General features: G+C 28.9%; 3 protein-coding genes across 3 annotated transcripts; 1 reads left to right on the top strand and 2 right to left on the bottom strand.

The window, feature by feature from the left end:
• The first annotated feature begins 920 nt into the window (after positions 1-920).
• LOC105627241 (regulator of telomere elongation helicase 1 homolog) lies at positions 921-7,794 on the top strand. The gene is made up of 12 exons (XM_012208530.1): positions 921-1,053; positions 1,533-1,956; positions 2,079-2,334; positions 2,409-2,666; positions 2,748-3,058; positions 3,201-3,407; positions 3,482-3,644; positions 3,732-3,989; positions 4,072-4,311; positions 6,937-7,401; positions 7,476-7,620; positions 7,721-7,794. Exons 1-12 carry the CDS (start codon positions 921-923, stop codon positions 7,792-7,794), a joined length of 2,934 nt encoding a protein of 977 aa, XP_012063920.1.
• Positions 7,795-8,803: 1,009 nt separating this feature from the next.
• On the bottom strand, positions 8,804-11,957 carry LOC105627240 (T-complex protein 11-like protein 1). The gene is made up of 8 exons (XM_012208529.1): positions 11,947-11,957; positions 11,592-11,702; positions 10,742-10,852; positions 10,316-10,610; positions 9,721-10,242; positions 9,458-9,642; positions 9,110-9,276; positions 8,804-9,051 (listed from the first exon to the last, which is right to left on the bottom strand). The coding sequence occupies exons 1-8, from the start codon at positions 11,955-11,957 to the stop codon at positions 8,804-8,806; spliced, it is 1,650 nt and encodes a 549-aa protein (XP_012063919.1).
• A 1,648-nt stretch (positions 11,958-13,605) lies between these two features.
• On the bottom strand, positions 13,606-25,172 carry LOC105627239 (catalase). Its single transcript, XM_012208528.1, has 9 exons — positions 25,102-25,172; positions 23,972-24,059; positions 17,564-17,738; positions 16,696-16,837; positions 16,018-16,168; positions 15,634-15,813; positions 15,359-15,550; positions 15,043-15,279; positions 13,606-14,425 (listed from the first exon to the last, which is right to left on the bottom strand). Exons 1-9 carry the CDS (start codon positions 25,161-25,163, stop codon positions 14,024-14,026), a joined length of 1,629 nt encoding a protein of 542 aa, XP_012063918.1. The 5' UTR covers positions 25,164-25,172; the 3' UTR covers positions 13,606-14,023.
• Between the last annotated feature and the right edge of the window lie 1,106 nt (positions 25,173-26,278).

Genomic DNA, 26,278 nt, shown 5'->3' with positions numbered 1-26,278 from the left:
GGAACCAACTGGTATGCTATCTAATTAATTTATATTTTCTCATTTTTGTCACAAGGAGCTGTAACTCCTAATAAAAAATGTTCTCCAAGAAGGAAAGTATCGCACAGAGAAGCGAATCTGGAAAAGCACGAACCTGCTGAATGAATCGTTGTGTCGGCCGCACCACTGATCAGTGTCTGATTATTGAATCAGCTGATTTGGCATACGTTAACCTTAATCTTGCGTAGGTCTCAGCGATTTTTCCTCGAGGCTCGAGTGTGGCCGCCTGCCTGTTCCTTTTCGGGTCAGCTCATCGCCATACAGGTCCTTATCGTAGCTCTTATAGATAAGAGTGTAATCTGAAATTTCCAAACTCCCTACCACTATTTTTATTTATTTTCTTATCATTCACGAATGCGAGAATCAATCTCTGCACTATTGCTACGCATTCTTGAAATACACAATAGATCTGCTCCTTATTCCTGAACTGGTGCATGCGTACACCAATAAGTTGAAGTGAAACAAATATACATTTGCTTCACTTATTGCACGACGTCAGTTCAGAGAGTGCAGGAATAAACAGCTAATTAAACACGAACAAACGTATAACGTTTTTCAACATTGGCAGAACTGATGCATACTCAGTGCACCTAATCTGATTTGAATGTAAACGTGAGATAATCTCTTGATAAGATACTCAATGTATATTTTAAAAATTATACAATAAAATGTAAATGTCAGGATTTCGTGGTTTAATTCATTTCGATATTTTTATTATATATACATCTTTACGTTGATTTATGTACAACGGTTTTAAAGTGCACTGAGTGCGCACCAGTTCTGCCAATGAAAAACGCTATTAGGTTAGATTTCTATTCTGGCGGGAAGATAACGCATGAAATTACATTGCATCTGATGCGTTTTTCAATCGAATTTCCAAGATGCCCGATATCATAATTAATGATATCATCGTTACTTTCCCCTTTAAACCATATCCTGTGCAAGAGGAGTATATGAGAAAGGTGATAGAATGTCTACAAAATAGTCAGCATGGAGTCTTGGAGTCGCCGACAGGTATATTTGTGTACACGCGGTTACCTATTTAGGAAAGAGGGTACCTCAAACAAATAAATGACAATTTAAAAGAAATTTTTGATAATTTAAGATATTTAAAAAAAAATCACATAATTTGTTTGAAACATCTGTTCCTGACTTGTAAAAATTTGACACAAAATAATTAAAAAATTAAATTTCTAGATTATGTTTCATTTTTATTATTATTTTTTGTGATAATAATTAATATCTTTCAAGAAATTTTTGTGATTTATACTTTAATAAAAAACAAATAATTTTTAAATTATTAAATTTCAAACATTTTTTCAATTTAGAAAAATCGACTCAAAATTGAAAAAAATTGAACTTTTAGATTAATAGATTTAATTTATTTTTTATTTTTCTTTTTTTTGTTAAATGAATTATTTACTAAAGCTATTTTATTAATTTATGAATAAGTTTGTAATAAAATGTTATAAATGTAGATAAATATTTCACAGGTACTGGAAAGACTTTGAGCCTTTTGTGTTCCTCCTTAAGTTGGTTGTTGACAAAGAAAGCTCAGTTACAAGCACAAGTTATAGCAGGTGCAATAGAAAAGAAAGACTTTGGTGGAAATTTTTTTAAATATTTAACTAGTGGGCTTGAGAAAGCAGCAGGGGTACCAGATAATGTTCAAAGTTTTGGCTGGGCTATACCCAAAATTATTTATGCGTCTCGAACACATTCTCAATTATCTCAGGCTATGTATGAATTGAAGAAAACGTCATACAAGCATGTAGCTACTGCTGTATTGGGATCCCGAGATCAGCTATGCATTCATCCAGAAATTTCTAAAGAAACAAGTTCTTTTAACAAAATACACATGTGTCATGCCAAAGTGAAGTCAAGAACTTGTTTTTATTTCAACAATGTCGAGGCCAGGTGAATGTAATATTTAGACACAATTTTATTAATATTATATAATTTTATTATAATATAATATTAATCAACGCAGAGAAATCAAGTAGCGAATATATAATATGAATTTTAATGTGTTTCTTTAGAAAAGATGATCCTGTATTTAAACAGGAAGTGCTAGACATAGAAGATTTAATTAAAGTTGGACAAAAACACAAATGTTGCCCATATTTTTTGGCAAAGGAATTGAAACAGAATGCAGATATTATTTTCATGCCTTATAATTATCTACTAGATCCTAAAACACGAAGGTCGCAGGGTATAGACTTACAAAATACTGTAGTTTTATTGGACGAAGCTCATAATGTTGAAAAAGTTTGTGAAGAAGCAGCATCATTACAGGTATAAAAATATAAACATATTTTCTTTAGTCTTTTATATATTCTAATTAAATATTGTAATATGTCTGACTACAGATAAGCAGTACAGATATTGCAATGTGTATTGATGAAGTAACTGCAGTAATGCAAGATATGACTAAAGATTCAGATCAGCAGAATGACTTTTTGTCAGAGAATAATGTTCAAAAAGATTTTACAGCAGAAGACCTGTGTATTTTAAAAGCAATGTTTTTAGAACTGGAAAAAGCCATTGACTCTATTGAATTAAAAAATCGCAGTGAGGGAGACACTTTCCCTGGCGGATATATTTTTGAATTACTTGAAAAAATTGAAGTAACTATTTTTACTTTTAAATGATTTTATTAAAAATTTATATACATACCAATGTTGCTGTAATGTATTTTTTTGTAATAGTTAACACATGGTAAGGAACAAATCGTAGTAGACAAACTAGACAAACTTATTTTATATTTGACAACTACCAGTACTTCACCATTTGCAAGAAAAGGGAATGCTTTACAAAAATTTAGTGATTTATTGAGAACTGCTTTCAACAGCAGTGCATCTATTGCACGTCATAAAGAAAAAGTAAAACGTTGCTACAAAGTTCACATACAAATGGAAGAGCAAAAAAAGAATTACAAGAACGATGTCTGGGAGAGTAAAAAGACAATTAAAACAGATGGAAAACTTATTAGTTACTGGTGTTTCAGTCCTGGTTTTGGGTAAAACTAATAAAAAAAATACATAATATTTTATACATATAGAGATATATTTATATATCTATATATCTATATATCTATATATCTATATATCTTAATTAATAAAATACATTATCTTAAGTCATATAATAAACATATTTTATAGTATGGAGCAAATGGTAGAACAAGGGATACGTTCAGTAGTGCTCACAAGCGGTACATTATCTCCGTTAAAACCATTCATATCGGAACTCGGTATACCAATCGCAGTTCAATTGGAAAATCCGCATATAGTAACAAAAGAACAAGTATGTGTTGGTGTTCTTAGTCAGGGACCAGATAACCATCCACTTAATTCATCTTATAATACAAGGTAAATACTTATATAAATATGATGATGAAATAAACACTGATTTCAGTTATATCTTTATTATTATGTTTTCACAGAAATGATCCGAAGTATATTGCGTCTCTTGGAAGAACAGTGTATAACTTTAGTTGTATCGTCCCTCACGGATTATTAATATTCTTTCCATCGTATCCAATCATGAAAAAATGCAGGGACGAATGGCAGAATATGGGTTTATGGACGCAGATTGCTGAACGTAAGGTAAACAAATATTTAATTTTTATTGTACTTGTAAAATAATATATTTTATGATATTATATCTATATTGAATTAATTATTGGATAATAGCCCATTTATGTAGAACCAAACTCTAAAGATGGATTTGTTAATGTGATGAATGAATACTATCAAAAAATTAAAGACCCCTCTTGCAAGGGTGCTGTTTTTATGGCAGTCTGTAGAGGAAAAGTCAGCGAAGGTCTGGATTTTGCTAATGCGAACGGTAGAGCTGTATTAATCATTGGTCTTCCATTTCCACCTTTAAAAGATCCGCGAATTATGTTAAAACAAAGATATTTGGAGGAAATAAGAACGATAAAAAAAGAAGTATAAATTATACTTTAATTTTGTTAAAAATAATAACTCAATAAAATAAGATCTATGATTGAAAAACAAATTTAATATTCAGGGTCTAACCGGCCAAGAATGGTATCAACTTGAAGCATCCCGGGCTGTTAATCAAGCTATCGGCAGAATAATAAGACACAAAAACGATTATGGTGCTGTTATACTATGTGATTGTAGATTTGAAAATTTAAATTTTAAGAAACAATTATCTGCTTGGCTTAGACCATACATAAAAAAGTTTACGAATTTTGGAATAATCACGAAAGAACTACGAGAATTTTTTAGGAACGCGGAGAATATAGTAAGTTTGTTTCATATATTCATATATATATTTACATATATAAATACATATGTTTAAATTATAAATGTTTAATATATAAATAATTATATATTTACATAAATACAATTAATTTGGAATTATACATAATGGTCAAAATGCATAATTCCCAATTTGTTCAGCCAATATAATTAATAGAAAAGAATTATTCAAATCATTATATTTTCTGGTTGCATTCAGCAGATTCATTTTTTGCGGAGCACTATTAGATGATCTAAAAGAATACACCAATAGCAGCGAATGTTCATGGATTTGTTCCACAACAATCTGCTGAACGCGACCAATGCTAAATGGTTATTTTGATAAATTATTTGTTCAATTTTCCCAGCAGTCTTAATTTAAAAAAACCTAACCTCTTAGAATATTCTAGCTGCTATCAGCTGTGACTATTAATAAGCAATGTTGATTATGTTTATAATGAGTTGTATTTTATTAAAACAGAATAAGACATTTCTGCCCTTTCTGACTTTGTACTGAATACTTATATTAATGTATTGTGAATCGGATTTAATTAATATAATTTGAATATCATATCCATGAAAAATGATGACCACAACTGAAGAAATGAAAAGAAAATTTAATAATAAACTTTGCGAACTAATTTCAAACAAAGCTTGCAATAGTGGCTATCTAATGAGAAGTACGTACAGTTAAAAAATGAAATTAAAGAGCTTAAAAGAAAGGATAAAGGAAGAAAACCCCAAATTATTATCAAAAATTAAGGCACTTTTATTTAATAAAGATTGGAGACAATGAGAAACTTATATATCCAGTATTTAATAACTCAGTTATAAAATATTACATTACTAATGAAGATCTTTTTGATATCATTCATGACATACATCTTTCTATTGAACATGGAGGGAGAAATAGAATGGCAAAAGAGATTAAGAAAAAAACATAACATAAAGAAACAATTATACTTTACTTAAATTTATGTGAAATTTATCAGAAAAAATTTTAAGTTCCTAAAAAAGATTTGGTTGTAAAGCCAATGATTTTCAGTGAGATGATTTTAGTCGCTTGATTTAATTGATATGCAGAGTCAAGAAGATCGAGGATTTAAATCTTGTATATCAAAAGATCATCTGACTAAATTTGTACAACTACGATCATTAAGGAAAATTGCAGGGGAAAATTGCATACACATTATTGAATATTTTTACAATTTTTGGAGCTCCTTCTGTTTTGCAAAGTGACAATGGAAGAAAATTTTCTAATCTACTTATTGAAGAAGTTTGTTCTATGTAGCCTGAATTAAAAATTGTCCATGGAAACTACGTCATAGTCAAAGTCAAGGATTTGTTGAATACCAATCAAGATGTCGAGAACATTCTCAGCACTTGGCTTTAAACATAAAAACAATACATTGGTGATAACTTACGTTTTGTACAATTTATGAAAAATAGAGCCTATCATGAAAGTATAAAACGTAGTCCGTATGAAGCTATGTTCGGCCAATCATAGGAACTTAAAAGTTGCCTAGAGAAGTCCTACAGTCTATAAGATCTGAAGAAGATTTAGAAGAAATTACATTTAAATATATCTGGAGATAGAAAGATGAAGAAGATGAAAATAAAGATGAAAAAAATAAATTCTTCGCAAGGCGAAGAAAATCATAGTAGTAATGCAGAAGATAATGATAATGAACAGAAGAACATGAAGATGAAAATAAAAATGGAAGACACGATAAAGAAGCTAACATTTAGAAGAAGTTAGAAAAATTGAAGAAAAAAGAGCTAAAATTTTTGATACTTAAAAAAAAGGTGAAATTTAATTTACAAATTTAAGTTGAAAAAATGAAAAAGTCTTCCACTGAATTTTCTGAGCCAAACAGTTGGCGGAACAGTCAGTACGTCATTTACGTCAGTTACGTATATTAGATGTTGATAGGGATAGAAGTGATTCAAAAAAATCTGTTAACATGATATTATCTAAAAGTAATGATTTTTACGAGCTACAAACAGAATATAGTGCTATCAAAATTCTACACCAGAAATGAATTCTCTATAATGAATACATAAAGAATCATTCATTAATTCCGACGTGATTTTAACTATAAAAAATTTTTTTAGAGAATGCGTGAGGAAATCTTTATTTGAAAGACAAGAATCGAGATGTAATTGTAAAAGAAAATGCTCATCTAATAAGCTCTTTAAACATTGGCAAAAATAAGTAGAAGAAATTAAATAAATAAAAAATATTTAAATGCGTAACATATAATAAATAACAAATTAAGATTGTATTAGGTGTAGGGAAAAGTTCGTGGCGTTTTTTTAATGCCATCTAACGAGAAAAACGCCACGAATTTTTTCCCACCTAATAAAAAACAGACTATCTTATTCTTTTATAATGATATTTTCAATCTATTAACTATATTTCCCACTTATATAATGACCAGTGATTTTGATTAATTTGTACATTTTTACTTTAATTATTCAAATTTCTCAAAGCAAACAGGCATTATCCATATTGGCCATTAGGTATAAATCACGAATTAATCAAATTGCCCACTAACGTGCGTGTGTTAAAACTAAATACAATTATTACAATTATTAGCAATATATTTAAATTTATCAATAATTTCAGTTACCGCAACCTAATATCACCCATGCACAATATGGGAATATTGATATATCATTACCTGCGGTGAGTGCTGCCTTTGAAACAACGGTATCTCATTCTCTCAAACAAAAAACACAAAACAATTCTGCGACAGAAGAATTAACTAAGAATAGTTTTGACATAAATATGTATCTAGATGAAAGTGCAAAGGACAAACAGTCATTGAAGTCACAATCTGCAATTAATTTTAGTGCTTGTAAATTAAAAGACAATCAGAGTACATGCGAATTAGCAAAATATCGATCCGAAGAACCAGTTGCCAAAAGAAGAAAAATTAATATTATATCACCTGGAATTAATTCATATTTTTCTGCTCCTTCGACTTCTTCATTAAAAGTTTCCGAAATTAATTCAGGGCAAAATTTCACCCAAAATGATAAAGACATGAAATACGATAAAAAGGCACTAGGAAAACAATACTTGAAAGATGTAAGTAAATAATAATTCTATTATTTATGTAATCAAAAAATTATGCATTTTAAACAGAAATAATATGCTCGTAGGTGAAACGGGCATTATCTGCGAGCGATTATAAAATATTTGCAAACATGATACAAAGCTATACGCAAAGTGGCGATTTTGATGAGTTATTGAAAACATTATCAAATTTATTTCCACCGACTGGGCTGCTACAACATTTATTTATAGGTAAGTTTTTGCATGTCAATAAATTAGAGATATGAGATGATAAGAAAAACAATCTATAGGATTAAGAGTGAAAACTTTTAAAAAATTTTTCTACTTTTAGGATTTCAAAGTTTTTTAAAGAAACAACATATTGCAACCTTTGAGAATTATATAAAAAATTTTAAGTTGCCTTAATGTCTAACTTAGAAAAATAATAAATATTAAATGCATATATGTACAGTTTTATATACATTAAATTTATAATTAATATATTAATTTTTCAGTATTTAAATAATAAATTTTTATATAGTTTTTTCAATGCTTTAATATATAGCAATAAATGTTTTTTCATGTTTATAAAATTGATTAAGCTACTCGTGCTAAATATAAAATGATGCAGGCATCATTTTAGTGAAAAAAAATGTGAAAAATATAATAGAACTAAATGATTTTTTTTTACTTTTGTAATAATAGTGTAAAATTGACCTTAGCAATTAAAAATATCAGTATTATAATCATGAATATACTTATATGCATACTTCACATACGTTATATTATTCGCGATAACTTATTGTGTAATCAAATACACTAATTTATTATTTTAAAAAAATCATTGTTAAAAAACAAAGAAAAGAAAGACAACATATGCTATTAATTTAATTAGTTAATATATAATACATTAATATATCCTGTAAATAAATCATAAAGAAAAGAAAACGTAACTCTGTTACTGTTCAGCGTTAAATGATCATGATCGTCGCAATGACAGTAAAAAATACAGATATTTTTTTTATCTTGTTAATCATGTAATATGCAGTTTGAATATTGTCCATTATAGAATAGACATAATTATGAAAAATTATATACATATACTCGCATCTCGATATAGCGTGTCTCAATATAACGCTCGGCAAAAAATTCTGTTGCTAAAAGAGATGCATAATGAACACAAAAGTAATGCAATTTGATCTATCGAGAAATTTAATTATGCCTAATTTCTTCACCTCTAGATAACTTTATCCAAGAGATATCTCCCAGATTACAATGGAAATATCTCCTGAATAAGATTATCCGCAATTGCTGGAAGTGAAAAAATTGAGCATTAATACATACAAAATGATCTTAGTATAATATGCGTTTCGGAAACGAGCATAACGAGATCCGAGTGTATTAACATTATTTATATTAACATTATTCATCCTTTTTACAATTCCATAGTATGTGTTCCATGTAGCTCTTTATTATTGTCAACGTCGCTTTTCGCAAGCGCGTTTGCAACAATATCTTGATAATACTCCCAAAATACGCTGCGATTATGCGAAACAAGTATTACAAATCGGGCAGCAATGGCGGTTAATTCCTCTTGCAATGAAGAGAGGCCTGGTGGTACTTGTTGAGGCGCAGTGGATTGCGATTGAATAATTTTCTGTAGGAATTGTCTAATTCGTAGACCTAAAATGATATATTTATAGTTGACAATGTTAATCATCAATTTTATTTTTATACTTACTGACGAGATATCTGATTTTATGTTTTGGATCTATAAGATCAGCTATTTGACCTTCTAAAAGCGTTTCTAATTCTGGTGACAACTCGGCAGCATTGATTTCTTGTAATGTTGTTTTTACATCTGTTTTTACTTGTAGTATAATATTTGGTATTGCAACTTCCAGATCTCTACAGCAGAAATAACTATATTAATTTTGAATTTATAATGTAAATCATGAGCTAAAGATTCGTCCGAAAACAAGATTTTTTTTTTTATTATTAGATTTATTCTTATCAGTCTAAATTTGACTTATAATTGTTTAAAAAATATATTTTATTGCAACTTATTTTCAGTTATGATTTAACCTACTTGTTTGAATGTATAGAATCCAACAGTGCATTCAAGTGTTCCTTGATATTCTTTTTAAAGCTCAAAACCCCATGAATTGGAGCACCAATTGTATTATTAACCAATAATATCACAGAACCGACGATGCTCAATCTACTAGTTATGTCACGTAATTCCAGAAGTCTTCCTTGATCCAACATCAATGTCTAAATGAAAATCATCCTGTTTATAATAAATTTATCGAATATATAATGTAAAATCTTATATTCCAATATTTTCCATACCTCGGCATCCGGGTTGAAATCCCATTCCAGGAGGTCAAGATATGCCTCTGTCAATAAAGAATGAGTAATTTGTCTTACATTATTAGTACCAGTACTCGATGAACCTGTGACTTTTTCTGCATCGAAATGTCTTAGTAACCATTTTTCTGTATATTGCAAGCCATTTGAATTAATCTTTAAAAAATCAGCAAACTTGGCTTTCTCGTATTCGATACTCGAAGCAATGATATTCGGTCTCATCATCGTAATGGTAAAATTTGCCAAATCCAATCTCATTAACTGCAACAACTCCATGACACCCTTGAACGTCTCAACAATATCCACCTGCTGTGATAGCTCTCTGATTTTCTCATCTCTCACTGGCGCACATATTTTACTCATAATGGAGATTATGTATTGCCCGTAATGATGAAAATCTAATACGCCTTTCTCTGCTTGCTGCTTGATCAAATCCAAATCAAGTACTTCTCTAATATTTTCCTTAATCTTTGCATTGTGTAATGGTACCAGTTCATCCAGTGACTAAAATAAATACAGAATGTATTATATATCGTTTAATGCTTCTGTCATCATAGAACAAAAAGAGAATTATTACTTCTTTAATTTCTTTCATTAAAACCAGCGCGTGCGAATAATCTGGCGGATCTTCAGCCAACTGCTCCGCTAATAGATTCCAAAAAGCTTTGTGCATTATTTCTTTTACTCGCCTATGAAAACTACCGTCTTCTGGCTCCAATTTTTGCAGCTGAAAGTTTACATCTACTGCGATTTCGTGCGCTAAAGCCATATTTTTCATACCATTGGCAGCTTTAACAATTTCGTCAAAAGACACGAATTTTGGTGGTGATGCTCCGGTTAATCCACCCATCAAAAAATTTGGGGTTGGTTGTCTGCGTTAATACAAAAGATGTATATATAAAAGATAAACTAATACATAATCTTCGTATAAAATCTTCATATTAGCTAATCATAATGACAAAGTGTTTTTGTTACATATTTGCTGTAGATTCTGATTACATACCTATGGACTTCATTTTGCGCATTTGTATGTACATTAATATCACAGTTTGTTGATGTACTAGCATCATTTGTATTATGTTTTTGTTCATCTTCATTCTCCATTTTTGTATTTCTGTAAGATCATAATAAGTAATAAATTTTATATAAATATTATTTATATACTGTGAAAACAAGAATAAAAAGATAATTCAATTCAAATTTGCAATAACAATGATCAAAAAAAAGGAATATAATTTTATATTATTGAAAAGAAATTTTTATCTCATGATAATATAGCTTGTTAACCGTCATATTTAGTTAAATACCTATAATGACGATATTATTTATATAAAAATTATTTGTGATTAGCAACAATAAAGTCAATAGTAACAGCGACATTTTGCAAGTATTTTTTATAAAACAAAAAACAAAGATTAATAAGAAATAAATTAATTCAAGTTTGACATATATAATAATTAACAAAGATGTTATATAAGATGTTTTCCAGCAAGAGACAGATTCAGACGAATTATTTCAACCTTGTTTAATATTGAAATCACAAAGCTGAGATGATTCATTATATATCTCAATTATATATCTGTTTTTTAGTTGAACTAATATTTATACACTTGTACTTAAAATGAAATAGATCTATATTTGAAGTTTAGCAAAAGTCAGAAAGTTTTAATCCAATCCACTGCAATAATAAGAAACAAGCTTTATATTATGTTACTAGAAAATGCCTATAGTTTATACTGTTATGTTTAGCTGAATTTTGTGAATGTCACAAAGAGCAATATTAGATTACACAATTTTTTTCAACAACAAACTCTTATAAACACTGATTCATTATCAGACAAAAATAAACTGACCGATATAACATAGGGATAAAATTTAACAGTGTTGTAGGTCTCAACTTGCGACTGAATAAAAGACAGCAAAGAGTCACACCCCATATTACTCCAACACCGACCAAAACTTTCCTGGCAAAATATTACCAAATCATATATGTTCTTCCTAATTATTTTTCATAAATTGAAACATCAATTATAATAATATAAGAAGGAATCAGTTATATTTTTAATGATAACTGAAATATCACATTGGAGCAAAATCTTTTAATACAAAAGCTTGAAATTTCTAAGATTCTTCTTTTATTAAAAGGACAAAGAAGAGCAATAACAAACATTACATTATGATGCTAAACAAAGCTCGCGAGCGATATACCTATCTGGCATAATGCTGAGTGTTGATATAAATATGTAAATAATTTAAAAGACTGGCCGTAGCATGATCCGCACTCGAGTCTGACCGCTGATCCAACTTTAAGCGCGTTTCAAGATGAGAAGTAGGTCAGCCTGTAACTATAAAAAGAATGTCCGTGATACGAGGAAATTCATGAGCTGCATTTCCTCGCTGCTTTGTCCTTACATGAGGAATTTCACGTAGGTTAATCGCGTGCGGTCGACAGACACCACAGAAGAAGTCCCGTCTCTTTTCCTGTACAACCTTCAGGCCCGCCAGTACATTGGATTTGTTTGCGAACACGCGTGCCCGCTGACCAGCATCCCGCGATGATCCGCGAACGAATTTGGAAACAGCTGTGAGACCGCGCACCTACAACATCTCGTACTTGTCAGATTTTACCGGAAGTGTCGCATCGTTTGCACAGAGTGCGTTTAAACGTGCACTTTGAAATCTATTCTTTCGAGTTTTTTCCAAGGAAAAAATATATTTTAAAAAGTTGAAAAAAATGCAAGAGTTGCAAAAAAATGTATGTTCATTTTAAATGCGTTTCATTGCATCGTTTTCTTAAAAATAAAATTGCATTTGTTGGAAAAAAAACGAAAGCAAAGTCGAAGTGTATAAAGTGCAATGAAAACAAAGAGAAAAGAATGTATCAAAATGATTTAGCTGCACTTTTTGCATTTTTTTACAAAAATATTCTGGATTTTTAGGATATAAAGAGAGAAAAAATAAATATAAAAAAAATATAATTATAATTTAAATCAATTTAAAGTTACACAACAAATCTTCTAACGCATGTTTTTAGATTCATCTCTTTTTTAGGATAATTTAGATAAAATTTCAAACTAATTAGCTATTTGAGTGGCAGTCTGTTGCAAGTTCATGTCTCCATTGTTTTATTTTTATTTTTTTAATAGATTCGATTAATTTAATCCTGTCTAACCTATTAATCTCAGTCTAAATTATTTTATGTTTAAATGCAGCTATCGAAAATTACATTTGACTAAATATTATAATTTAATAAAATGCTTTATCAAATTGTAATGAAATAAATATATCATTCCGTTAAAAAAATAAAAATTGTGATGTATCATTGATGTATCATATGATATAAATATCATTGAAAGATAAAAAATTTTTATTTAAGTCATTATGTATAGATTTTATTATATATATAATTATATTCTATTATATATAATTTATATATATAATATTGTATATAATATTGTATGATTATATATAATATATTCTATTATACATAATTATATTCTTGAGTATATACACTTTATGATAATATGAAAAATATGAAAAATATGAATATAATATGAAAAATATGAAAAAAATGTCAATATTAAATATGAAGTTTATTTCTTTTTCTATTTCAAAAAGATGAAATTCTATGTAACGATATACCTTTTGTGAACTTCACGAAACGCTCGGCTCAACTCCGGAACAACGGATAAAAGCAAATACGTTTTGCATGCAGTTTAAATGGAGTTGAAATGGCTCGCACAAGTTACCCTAATTGGTGGCGTGACTCACTGCCGTCTACCTTGAATTCGTCAAGGTAAAATCAGGTATGTTTTAATCTTTTTATACATTGTGGGAACAATATAGAAACATAGGAATATATTCGTTTGTAGTAATTTCCAATTTTATTTACATATAAATCCCAATACACGTTCCTTCTTTAAAATCTAATGGTATTCAAAAATCACTGTAGCAAAACTTAACAAATAGTAGAATAATGTTCAATTTTTGTCTTTTTCAAGTACAACATAATGATTTATGTATATAAAAAGGCACCATTAATAGTTTTATACCTACACCCTTGTACAATACTATATTAGTATTATAAAACGATAATTGAAATGAATACAAACATCATCGAGTAAAAGCAATATACGACAGAAAGAAATATTTTTGGTGAAAATCTAACATGTTAGATCAATAAAAAGTATTACATATCGTAATTATGTATTTTAATACGTATTTGTTATGTATTCGATAATCAAGTACGTTATGATTCAAAAAGGAAGAGATGATTATATCCTCTTTACAGATTGGCTGATTTTCCCAAGGCGTTAATATGCATTCCACACTTGCGCAAGCCATCTGTTAATCGCTGAGAGAGATCGACGTCTACTCGAGCAAAGTTTCGCACAGCTCGTTCAACGATAAATGTCGAGGCATTACGCAAACTTGCGACCATATTCTGCACTAGTCTCTCTTTAGCTGGTTCGTCGAGAACCTTCTTCCAGAAAACAGCAGCCTGACCAAAGTCATCCTCATCCACGGGATCGTAACGGTCTACATCTCCACTCACATAGAACGGCGGCGAGCGAGCAGCTGGACATTCCTTTGGTCCGGAGAAACTATTAGGATGATAATTCGGTGCGCCGCCATGATTATGTATCGACATGTTACCATCCCGTTGATAGTGCATCGTGGAAATCGCCTACAAAATCAATATATTGCATTAATCAAGAAACTTACATAATATTAATATAAAATATATTTAAAAAAAATTGTTTGCGTACAATATATAAACAGTATAATATATTAGTATATTATACACATACACGCACGTACGCGTGCTCAATTATGTATATATGTAAAATTTAATTTAATAATATAATTAAATATTAATATATATAAATAACTGTTTTAAAATTGAATATAACTTATGTTAATAACTTAAATCCGTTATTAGCTGCTTAAATAATATCTGATTTATTGTAAAATGATTCTTAAATATATAATTAAATATATAATTATATATATAAATAATTATTGTATGTAGGCAAGATGATATTTTTAATCTCTTTATATTAACGTCAATGTCTTTTCATGTGAAATTTATGAAATATAAATTAAAAGTTATAAATTGTTTGATTTTTTACTGCTTGTGAGTAAAAATTATTTAAAACTATATTATTTATTTATGTTTTTTTTTTGAAGAGATAAAGGATTCTATCACATCTGACTAAAGTATAAGATAAAAAACTACGAACTACTGCAGTCGTAATTATTACAATTACATACAATTTATTTGAAGATGTTACAATATGTTACCTTGTAAGGACAGTTCACCGGCAGCTGGAGATGATTTGGACCCAAGCGATGCCTATGAGTGTCGCCATAGGCAAAGAGTCGGCCTTGTAACATCTTGTCAGGGCTCGGCTCAATACCGGGTACCATGTGCGCTGGATCAAAGGCCATTTGTTCTACGTCAGCGAAATAATTTTCTGGATTGCGATCCAGCACCAATTTGCCTACCGGTATCAATGGATAATCCTTGTGCGGCCATATCTATAAAAAAAATTCGTACAGTTTCAAAGAATATCTGCTTAAAATATCAAATAAATTAAACACATTACATAATAATTACTTTTGTCAAGTCAAACGGATTCCACTTTAAAGTTTTTGCTTGTTCAGCGGTCATCACTTGGATATATAATATGTAGGTCGGATACTGGCCCTTAGAGATTGCATTGTAAAGATCTCTGATCGAGTAATCGGGATCGGAAGCACTGAGCTCGGCGGCTTTTTGTGCAAGGATATTCTTAATTCCTTGATTAGTCTGAAATCATTATCAAATATTTATAATTGGATAACTATAACACGAATAGATGAAATGTTACTTTTTCAGTTTCAAAGACAGACCTTATAGTGAAATTTGCAATAGACCATTTCATTCTTGCTGTTCACTAACTTGAACGTATGTGAACCATAGCCATTCATATGACGATATCCATCAGGAATGCCACGATCGCTAAAGAGGAACATAACTTGATGTGTCGTCTCGGGTCTGAGAGAGATAAAGTCCCAAAACATGTCAGCATCCTAAAAAAAAATTTTATTAATAATATAGGCTCTGCAATATAATATGTAATTTAATTAGAAAGATAATTAATTATCTTTAATAATGTAAGAAATATTTCACACGAATACATTTAATTGTTAGAAATTGCTACACTATTGCACTGTTAAACTGCGTTTTATAAATAATTGCAAATAATTGTAATAATTGCAATAATTCAATCGAACCTTTAAATGAGTTGCTGGATTTCTCTTCTGTGTATGTATGAAACTCGGGAAGAAGAGGGGATCCTTAATAAAGAAGATCGGTGTATTATTGCCCACAAGATCCCAAATACCTTCCTCAGTGTAGAATTTTACGGCGAATCCACGTGGATCTCTAAATATAACAAATATAATAAACATAGTAATTAGGTAAACAAGCAAGAATTTTTATTTCATTTTTATTGCGTATATATTACTCGATTTTACTTGATTGCATAAATGCTATTTGAATTTTTATTTCATTTTTTATTGCGTATATACTACTCGAATTAGTTACATTAGCTAAGCAAAACGCAATTCAGAAAAACAGCATGCAATCCTTGTGAATCATGTTCCCGATTGCAACACATTGAACGATGGAAAGTTACTTTTTTACCACAAAAAGGATTTAAATGCGATTTGCTTAGATTGTAGATATGCATATAACTAACTGGGGCAATATAAAGACGATTCGTGCATATATATTATATACAAGAAAAGTATTACATTTACAGTAAATATTAAATATATTTATATTTATTTCAATTATTTGAATATACAAAAAAGCAAGTGAGAGACGCAGTTACTTTCAAATATTTATTAAACCTGCTTCAAAGTTAAATAATATTCTATCACAGCATTGACATTTTTTCTATTTATTACCTGACAGTGTCGGCAGAACCACTTTCACCACCGACGGTAGAGCACCTTATAGCAATGGGAGTCCTCTTTCCGATGCTGGAAAACACTTTTGCTTTAGAATACTTGGTGATATCATGGGTTACTTCAAAATAGCCAAACGCACCTAAAAATAGAAAAAATTATGAAATTAATAATCAATTATGATAGAAATAGTAGATATCTATAGCTACATAATTATATGTTGTAAATTTTGTTATTAAGAAAAATGGATTCATTTCATAGCTAAAATAATGCAAAATAATGTAAAATAAGCTAAAATGCAATATGAAATATATATTCGTTGTATTTAATTAGTTAATTACAATATAAAAATAATTATTAAAAAAATGTTTACCTTTTGCCTGCACAAATTTGTTTAAATTATCAAGCTTCAAACTATCACAGCTTGTATGTCCCATGCATCACACAGCTTGTGTGATTTATAAATATCGATCAAAGATTGATTTGATGAAAGCAGTATCAATACTCGTTGAATAAAAATTTGAAGCTAAATCGTTTAAAGAAATTTGTAAAGTCAAAACATATGGACATTTATAATTATTTTTATGTAATTATAGTGTAACAATTATAGTGTAACTATTTATATATTGTAATTAACTAATTAAATACAACGAATATATATTTCATATTGCATTTTAGCTTATTTTACATTAATCAATAACAATGAAATTACAATTACGCATTTATATTCCATGCTGTTTTTGATTTTTTAATTATAAAATAAATCCATTTCTCTATATATTTTTATAAGTAATAGAATTTATCACATGACTAAAAATACATATTGAATATAGTGATAAGATATATGTCACATTAAGTATTGACATACCGGCACCCTTCGCATGGACAACTCGTTCGGGAATTCTTTCTCTAGCAAAATGTGACATTTCGTCCAGATAAACGAAGTCTTGTATCAACATGGGTCCACGAGGACCAACCGTGAGACTGGCTTTTTTCTCGGCGATGGGCGCTCCATTGGCAGTTAATAATACGGACGCTTCTCCCTATAAAAAATAAATTCAAAAAATTTATAAACGATTAATTATAATCATAATTGTTAAAATAAATTTGTTCATATAGCGCAGTTAACATAAATACTGACTTTACTTAACTGACAGCAAATATATCATGCAAACTTATATAAAAGATTATATAAAAGATTTGTGCTCCGGCCGTAAGTCTTGTTGTCATACGGTTTCAATGTCCGAAATGTTTGAATCCTTTTTATCGCCTTCTTTAGTTCAGGGAACAAAAAGAAGTCTATTATATAGCAGTAAGATTAGGAGAGTAGGGAGAGTGATTCAAAACCGTCATGCAACGCTAACTCAAGAATTGCTATTTTGAATCAGAATTGTGTGACAATATGTCTTAAGGCGATATTAACATGATTTTTCACATAGTTATTTCCGCAAGCTATACGAACATTGTCAGAAGTGTATTATCTCTAAGAGGAAATAATTATCTCTAAAGGACAATAAAAGTCATTTTTACATTAAATAAATAGTATTTATTTTCTCATAACATTTACTGAACTTTATTGCCACACCAAGTATATTAATTTTTAATTATTATACATAGTCAACATATATAATTAAAACTTATAATTTAACTTAATTCTTTTAAAATAATTGGCTCATATTTTAGAAAGATAATAAATAAGAATAAGACCGATATACAAGTTGGCAAGCGCAAATATCCGATGATGCATTACATAACAATGTTACAGATAACGAATTTTTTTCATTCTAAATATAAATAAAAGATAGTGAACATATATATGTATAAATCAATCGACTTATACGCATGTTTACTATATTTTATTTATACTTGTTTTACGCTTGTCGGTTTGTCTATTAACTATGTATCTTTTAACAATAGCTATATTACACAATCGGAAGTCTTCCTGTGCGTCTGATTAGGCTTTTCTTTTTTTTCCCAAATGCAAGGAAAAAACCGCGACGGAGTTTCGCGCAGCCTTCGTACTCACTACTCATTTTGCTAATGACTAATCTAAGAACAAGCGCAAAACTTTTTTATAAGTATGATAAACATCCTGATAAAATCTTAATATGATAAAAATAACCTTGTCCATCGTAGGTGTGCAATAGCACTTTCGAAATCTTATCTATCATCTAAGAATTGGCGACTAGTTACAGCAATTATCATCCGTGACTGAAATACCAGTAGTGATATAATCGTTATTCTTTGTTATTCGCAACGTTTTCATTTCCTTTTTTTTTCTTTAATTGCAAAACGCTAGTTTCGTTGAGCAAGCAATTGCTGCAAACTGTTTATCGAAAGTTAGGAGATAACTGTGTACTAGAACATATTAAGTGCAAGGAGCATCGTTAAGTTCTTCTGCATCGTAAACAAATGTTGTTACATAATATTTCGTCATATCTTTCTAATGTACACATGAATCTCTCTATATGATAAATATTTTTAACAGCTGTCATACTGTTATAAAGAATATTATTCCTTTTATATCGTATATTTTATAACGTTACATTAAAAAAAATTTCTCTTTTTACATGTATTAGAACATTTTTCACAAATGCTGAAAATTTTTTCTAAAATTCTTTACATATATATATACGTTCAATAAGATTCTTATTGATTAATTATAATCAGATTTGTTAATTCTATTTATAACTAATATTAACACTATACTAATAAGAATGCTAAAAGAATGTTTTCTTTACACTCTTCACTTGCGTGTTAGATAAATATAAAAGACAGATATTAAATGTTTTAAATCTATATATATATATATATATATATATTGGTATAAGGAAAAAGTTCATGGCGTTTTTCCCGTTATATCTAATGGGAAAAACGCCACGAACTTTTTCTTACACCTAATATATATCGCATCAACAACGCACATATTTTTCATTACGCAGTATTCAAATTAATTATCAGCACTGTGTTATCAGATTTAACAAGATAAACATAAGTTTGATATTTAACAAAAATAAATATATTTTTACACAATAATATGAAGAAGTTTTTCATTGAAAAGAAATGACTAAATACGAAGAAGGTAAAAGACAAAGAATAAAACTATTAATTTAGAAACATAAAGAGACAAAACAATGTAAAATTATTAGGCAATAATTAAATAGAAAGAATAAATAGAATTTAAGTTGAATGAATAATTACAATTCTAACATCCTAGCTATCATATGAACATATTTACATTTTCTTTATAACTCAATATATTGTTTTTAATCATCGTCCTCAACTTGATGCACTCAGCGCATTCGTTGCTCTTTTAAAATGCAAATTATACGCAGTTAAGCTTATTTTTTTTTAATGTTTCACTTGAACCCTACGAGGAGGTGTGTCGCGCTGATACTGTGTGTTGCGAGATCGATTTGAAAATTTAATCTACCATTTTATTTATTTAATCTTGTAGATATGATTATAAAAAAGCCTCTCCTCTGGACAATATTTAACTTATCTGGATCTGCACTTTATCACAGTGATACAGCTTTATAGTTATTTTCAACCGTATCTATTAAAACATATATATTTTATTTTGTAAAACGAATCGTTCTAAATAAAAAAACCAAAACTAATGTGACATGCACTTTTTAATTATAACTTACGTAATAATAATAATAATAATAATTAATTTCTATGATTTTAATGTCCAAAGATATACGGTAAAGCTCGCGAATCACGGAAAGAATGTTAGCGCAGAGAAGTTTCGAATGCGCTGTACGGAGATAAATTGCAATTGCGTGCAATGCAAATGCATCGTGAACACTTTACACGTTTTATAATTTTTGCCTTTTTCTTGAATCCTTGAACAATTCTTTAATTGTCAAGTGAATGTCCCCTCGGCTATTCCTGAGTTTTGCAGAAGAAACGTAAATTACAAAACATACTTCGTTTCCAGATTCAAGTTGAATTAATTTCAAGAATTCTTGCAAAAACACGAGCTTATTGAGACAAGTTTTGCGTGAGGAATGCATTTCGTAAAAAACTACAAAATTTATATTGAAAATTATATTATTTAAATTGAAATTGGATATATTATTTAAATCATAATATCAAGAAATTCTACAATAAAAAACGACTTTTGGAGTGCTGCGTGTCATACTTAATTTTTATATAAGTAATATTTTAATATCATAAATATTATATATTCCATAATATACAATATAGCTGTACTCAATACTCAACATCTAAATTTCTTCATGTGAATAAACTGTATGTATCGATTTCTAATTAATAAGTTTCTTATCATAGCACTTTACCCTCAAAGCGATAAATATGATAAAGAAGCTGACATTAGCGTTTTACTCAATGTTTTTAGGATAATGATATTTAAAGCAAAATTAAACATTTCAAAACAAAACAAATTTTCTAAAATAATACAAAAATAATACAAAAAATTGATCGCAGAGATCAAAAACTTCATGATATCAATTAGGAATGCACCGGATATCCGGCAATCCTTCCTGAATATCCGATGCATCCCTAATATCAATATTATTCCTTTGAGAATTACCTACATAAAATTTATTTATCGCTTAACTTTGTTGTGAAAGACTGCTGCAAGTATAATCTAGCCTTCAAAGTATTAACATAGCAAATATATTCCTGCACAATATGCGCAAATCGTATAATATCATTAATTATACGATCGTGTAGTTTATTCGATGACCAGAAATTCGAAGTATACAATTTTTCAAGATGTCAAACCATTATCCGCAATATAATTATGAAACATTGATTACTTTTATTTACGCTTATTGATTATTGCATTGTCTTTGTTATAGTGTTTCTTTATTGATAGAAATAAAAATAGCATTTCTGGTAATGCGTTGAATTTATCTTAATGTTGTTTATAATATTATAAAAATATTTAAAAATATTAAAAAAGAATCATGTTATTAAAAAAAATAAAATTCTTTTTTAAAGATTTTCTATTTTTTTAAAATCATAAGTTATAACTTGCGTGAAATAAAAAAATGTTTTTCTTACAATATTTGTTAACAGCAAATGCCTCAAAGATCGTCCGTCTGTTTTTCATTGGTGAACTCTTTGAATTGATACAAACGGTGCAATAAGTTGAAATAAAAATATAAGTTGAAGTAACAAATATATATTTATTTCATTTTAATTTATTGCCGAGTGCACCAGTTCAAAGAGTTCATCGATGAAAAACAGACGGTGTGTTATAAATCTTTACGATAAGCATCTTGTATCATAAAAATATTATAATAATAATACGAAGATTATAAACATTCAGATCTTAATTACGAGATCTTAATTACGAGAAAATTATTAAAATGAAAAATATAAAATGAATAATATATGAATGAAATAATATTTATAGAAGTACTCACTTAATAAGTGCATATCAGCGGTCATCTTGATAGAACTTTGAACGCTTAGTTCGATATATCATTATTACCATGCACATTTACTTTTTAGTACGAGCTGATAGTCATTATTCAATATGTGTACGTACATAGAATTAGCAACATAATAAAAAACGCTGTAAAAAATATATATTTGAATACTTTGTACTTGATATATAAAAGCAAAATCTAGCGATATATACAGTAATTTTTAGTACGATTAATTACAAAATAATAGTTTTTGATATTGAAAATAATGATTTTAAGATATATAATTCTTTCTCTTAGAACTATTTGACCGAATCAATTCCTTGCTCAAATATAAAAAAAACTTTAAAGAAGATTGATAGAGGGTGATTATTTGAAAATTTCGAGATTTTCCTTGTAAGTGAATGTATTTCTTTGCTTAAATTCTTTCCAGATCCATATTTATTATGGAATCTATGATATGCTTCTATATAATTTTTGCCTCTAAGATAGAAAATACTTAATGAAAAACATCTTTCCTTCCATAGTTACTATGTTCATGCTAATATTCATAAACTGATTTGTACGTCTCAAATAAAATTAATGAGTCTCAAATATTCGATCTTAAAAACGATTATTAAAACGAAGAAAGGAACGATATAATGATTTACTTTCAACACAATCCTAATGATTATCTTGTATTGTATTATAAATATTTTAATTGATAACGTAAATATCGTAAATTTCCACCTACCTTTTATCAGTAGTAACGATTATTTATCGAATCAACATCCATTATAATTAGATATCAAACTTTATGGAATTTAAAATTCTTCAAAGAATTAATTCTTCAAAGAATTTATACAAAGAACAGCATTGATTTCGATAAGAATTTAAATATGAAATTATAAAGTAACAAGGGTCTTGTTGTGTATTACTACATCGTATAGTATAAAATTACTATCGGATAATAGTAAAATTTTTGGACCTTTGCACTTTTTTTTTACATAAGATGTACGCAATATGCGAGTGTATTATGTACATATGTATTATGTGTATTTTATTTAGCAAAACATCTTTTACTTATGTAAGAGATATGAGTTAAAATGATAAAAATGAAATTCAGAATTTTATTTTCAATTTCATAAACTGTAATTATTTAATCAAATAAATGTATAGGATGATCTGTTAAATATAGAATGCATTGAATTCTGAAAACACTCATTTCTTCCTTAGTGAATATTTAAACGACTGTGCAACAGTAAAATGTAGAAAATTCTGCTAAATCAAGAAATTCAATGAACATTTTGTAATATTTTGTTTTCATTTTATTTCTTTTGAATTGTGGAAAAAATAAAATAAAAAGAAATAATATAAATTTCAATCAATAAAAAAAAATACAAGTAAATGTAATATTTTCCAAATATGTTCGTTTTATGTCATCAGATCTATTTTCTAATGTTATGCGCATATCGTATACGATTGCGCAACAGTATCCTTTTTTTATATTAAAAATGATATCTCTCGCGAACAAACATTATTGCATCCATTGAAAAATAGCTAAATCATTTTCACTTCGGTAATCAACGACCACCTCATACATGCATACAAAGTGACATTAAAAAAGTTGAAATCTGAAATAGTGGAGCTATTAATTCTAATCTTTGAAGCAATAACTGCGATTAATCTTGCATGACAAGATGAAGCTGATATTTCATGTGTTATATTCAGATTTGTTGATTGGTTGCAGAATAGAGAAGTTCTCGGATATTTCTTTCTAGAGCCAATAAAACACGCTGAAGTTTATTTATTTACGACACATGAAATGTCTGCCGATTACATGGTATGTCGTGCAACATACACGCAAATAAAATAATGAGATCTTAGGATCTTACCTTGAGTTTCTTCTTATAATCGTTCAACTGTTCCGAAGCGGGATCCCTCACTGGATAGGCCATCTTGCCAGTTGATTTCTTGCCGTTACTGTAAAACCTTTCAATCGAAGATATGTAAAACGTGGAATTGAATACGGTGCGCTTTACAAGTATAGATAAGCCTCCCAGGTATTTTGTGGCGACTGGAGAGCGGCGACGAAGACAAGCTTTTATCATGTCTGAGCGGGACGCGGGGAACCGGGAGAACGAGAACGATGAATGGGTGGGAGCGTGCGAATAGTAGCAACTTCGCATCGATGGGAGAGAAGCGGTATTATTCGAAAAAGAGTCGACTCGAATCCGAACACGCTCTCGACATACTTTAGCTCGATCTTTGCACAATTCTGTTTAATCATATTAAATAGAATAATCAGTCTAATTTTAAATAACATTTTCATTTAAAGATGATTTGGCCAACTATTTATAATCGACTAATTTAATCAAGGATTAAATTAATTGAATTATTTCATCTTTCGGTAAACTTCAGCTCACCGTCTTACTCTCCTGCCGAGTCTATTTTATATCTGAAATTTATATTATTACATTAATATGATAATTTATTTTATTTTCAAAAAGAAGTCTTTTTTGTTCAAAGATGAATAGATTTTATACTTGCATACTTGAAGAAGGCAAGTATACAAAAAATAAATATTATGTTTTATTAAATTCAAATAATTTGCTCTTTACCTGCTTTTATTATAAATCTTTTCTAAATAATAAAGTAATTATTTATTGCAACATTATATCGCAGACGAATATTTTGTATGTTGCAAGCTGCATTATTGTGTAACACTTGCGTATATTTTTTATATGATTCACGATAATTTTACGATCTTCTTGTGTATATGCTAAATAATCGAATTTCATGGTGAATAATTGTGCTTATTGTTAGTAATGACAATTAAAAAGTTACAAAATAAAGCTAAAAAAATATTGAAAATTAAGCAAACAGAGAAATTATATAAGCATTCTAATTACAGGTGAAATAACATGCGAATAATTTGTACTTATAATACGTATGATATATCTTAAAATATACATTATTACACAAATTGTATCATGTACTTATCACTAGTTGTTCAGAGTATTACTAAAAATTACCCGCAATTTTAAGCAAATTCAAGCGAGCAGCTTGACAGTTACTAGATTGCATGTTGTTTAATAAAAATAGAATTTCATGCCACTTGTGAAACTTCGCTAATCGCTCTGTGATCAAAAATAGTTCAAGGAAACATAACAAATCGATCAACGAATGCACGGAAAAGTCAATATATACACATGCATAAATAAATTCCAATCTCCTAAAATTATTAAAAACATTTTAATCACATAAAATTAAGCATACAATTAAAAAAGAAATAAGCATGATGTAATAACACTTCTTATTACATCATAGAAATAAGTTAATATATCAATTATAACACAGCTAATTAGCTTATATAAACTTTTTTTCAATTTAAAAAAGTCAGGACAGTGTTTTCATGCATTAACTCCAGTGACACTACGGAGGGAGTTAGCAAGTGATTTAGTTTCGTAACTTTGTTTATTAAACCCGTTACAACGCCACCTGAGCCAGGTACAATTCCGAGCTCGACATTAAAAGCCGGCTCGCGCGATAATGCGCAGCCCTCTTATCGCACGTGTCTAAAAATTGCCGTCTAAATCGCACCGCTTCATTGGTGGGAATTTACAAAATTTGATCAGTCCAGATATCAATTGGCTCAGCCAAGAATTAAAAAGAAAAAAGGAGCAAATATTCCTTTTTGAGGCATAATTCTCGTTGTAAATAATATAAATAACATGATCAGATCATCGTTCCACTTCTTTGGTAGCGTACTAAAGATGGAGCTAAATTTGAGAATAGAGGATACAGGTCTTATGTATTTGTAAAACAATTCTACTCGCCCGCGAAAGAAATTAAATAACGGATCTATATAACGACGCTATATAAACATCTTATTATTATTTACATCATTGGCGAGTTTCTCCTAATAATTGTGTAAACCGCTACGTTTCGCTGAGCACAATCTAACGATGCTTGATCAAGGGGGACAGAAGAGAGGAATATATATTATATAATTTTATATATATATATATATATATATATATATATATATATCATTATTGTTATTATTACTATTATTATTATTTTATCGTTATGCACGATGTACGCGAATAAAATCGATTTTAAGTCTGGAAAATAATATACTCTCCGACAAAAAATTAATATTACATTACGCCTAAGAATCTGCCTGAGTTTACACGCAC

Source organism: Atta cephalotes (assembly GCF_000143395.1).
Source record: "Atta cephalotes unplaced genomic scaffold scaffold00008, whole genome shotgun sequence".
NCBI lineage: Eukaryota > Metazoa > Arthropoda > Insecta > Hymenoptera > Formicidae > Atta > Atta cephalotes.
This window is presented reverse-complemented; position numbering and strand designations above follow the sequence as displayed.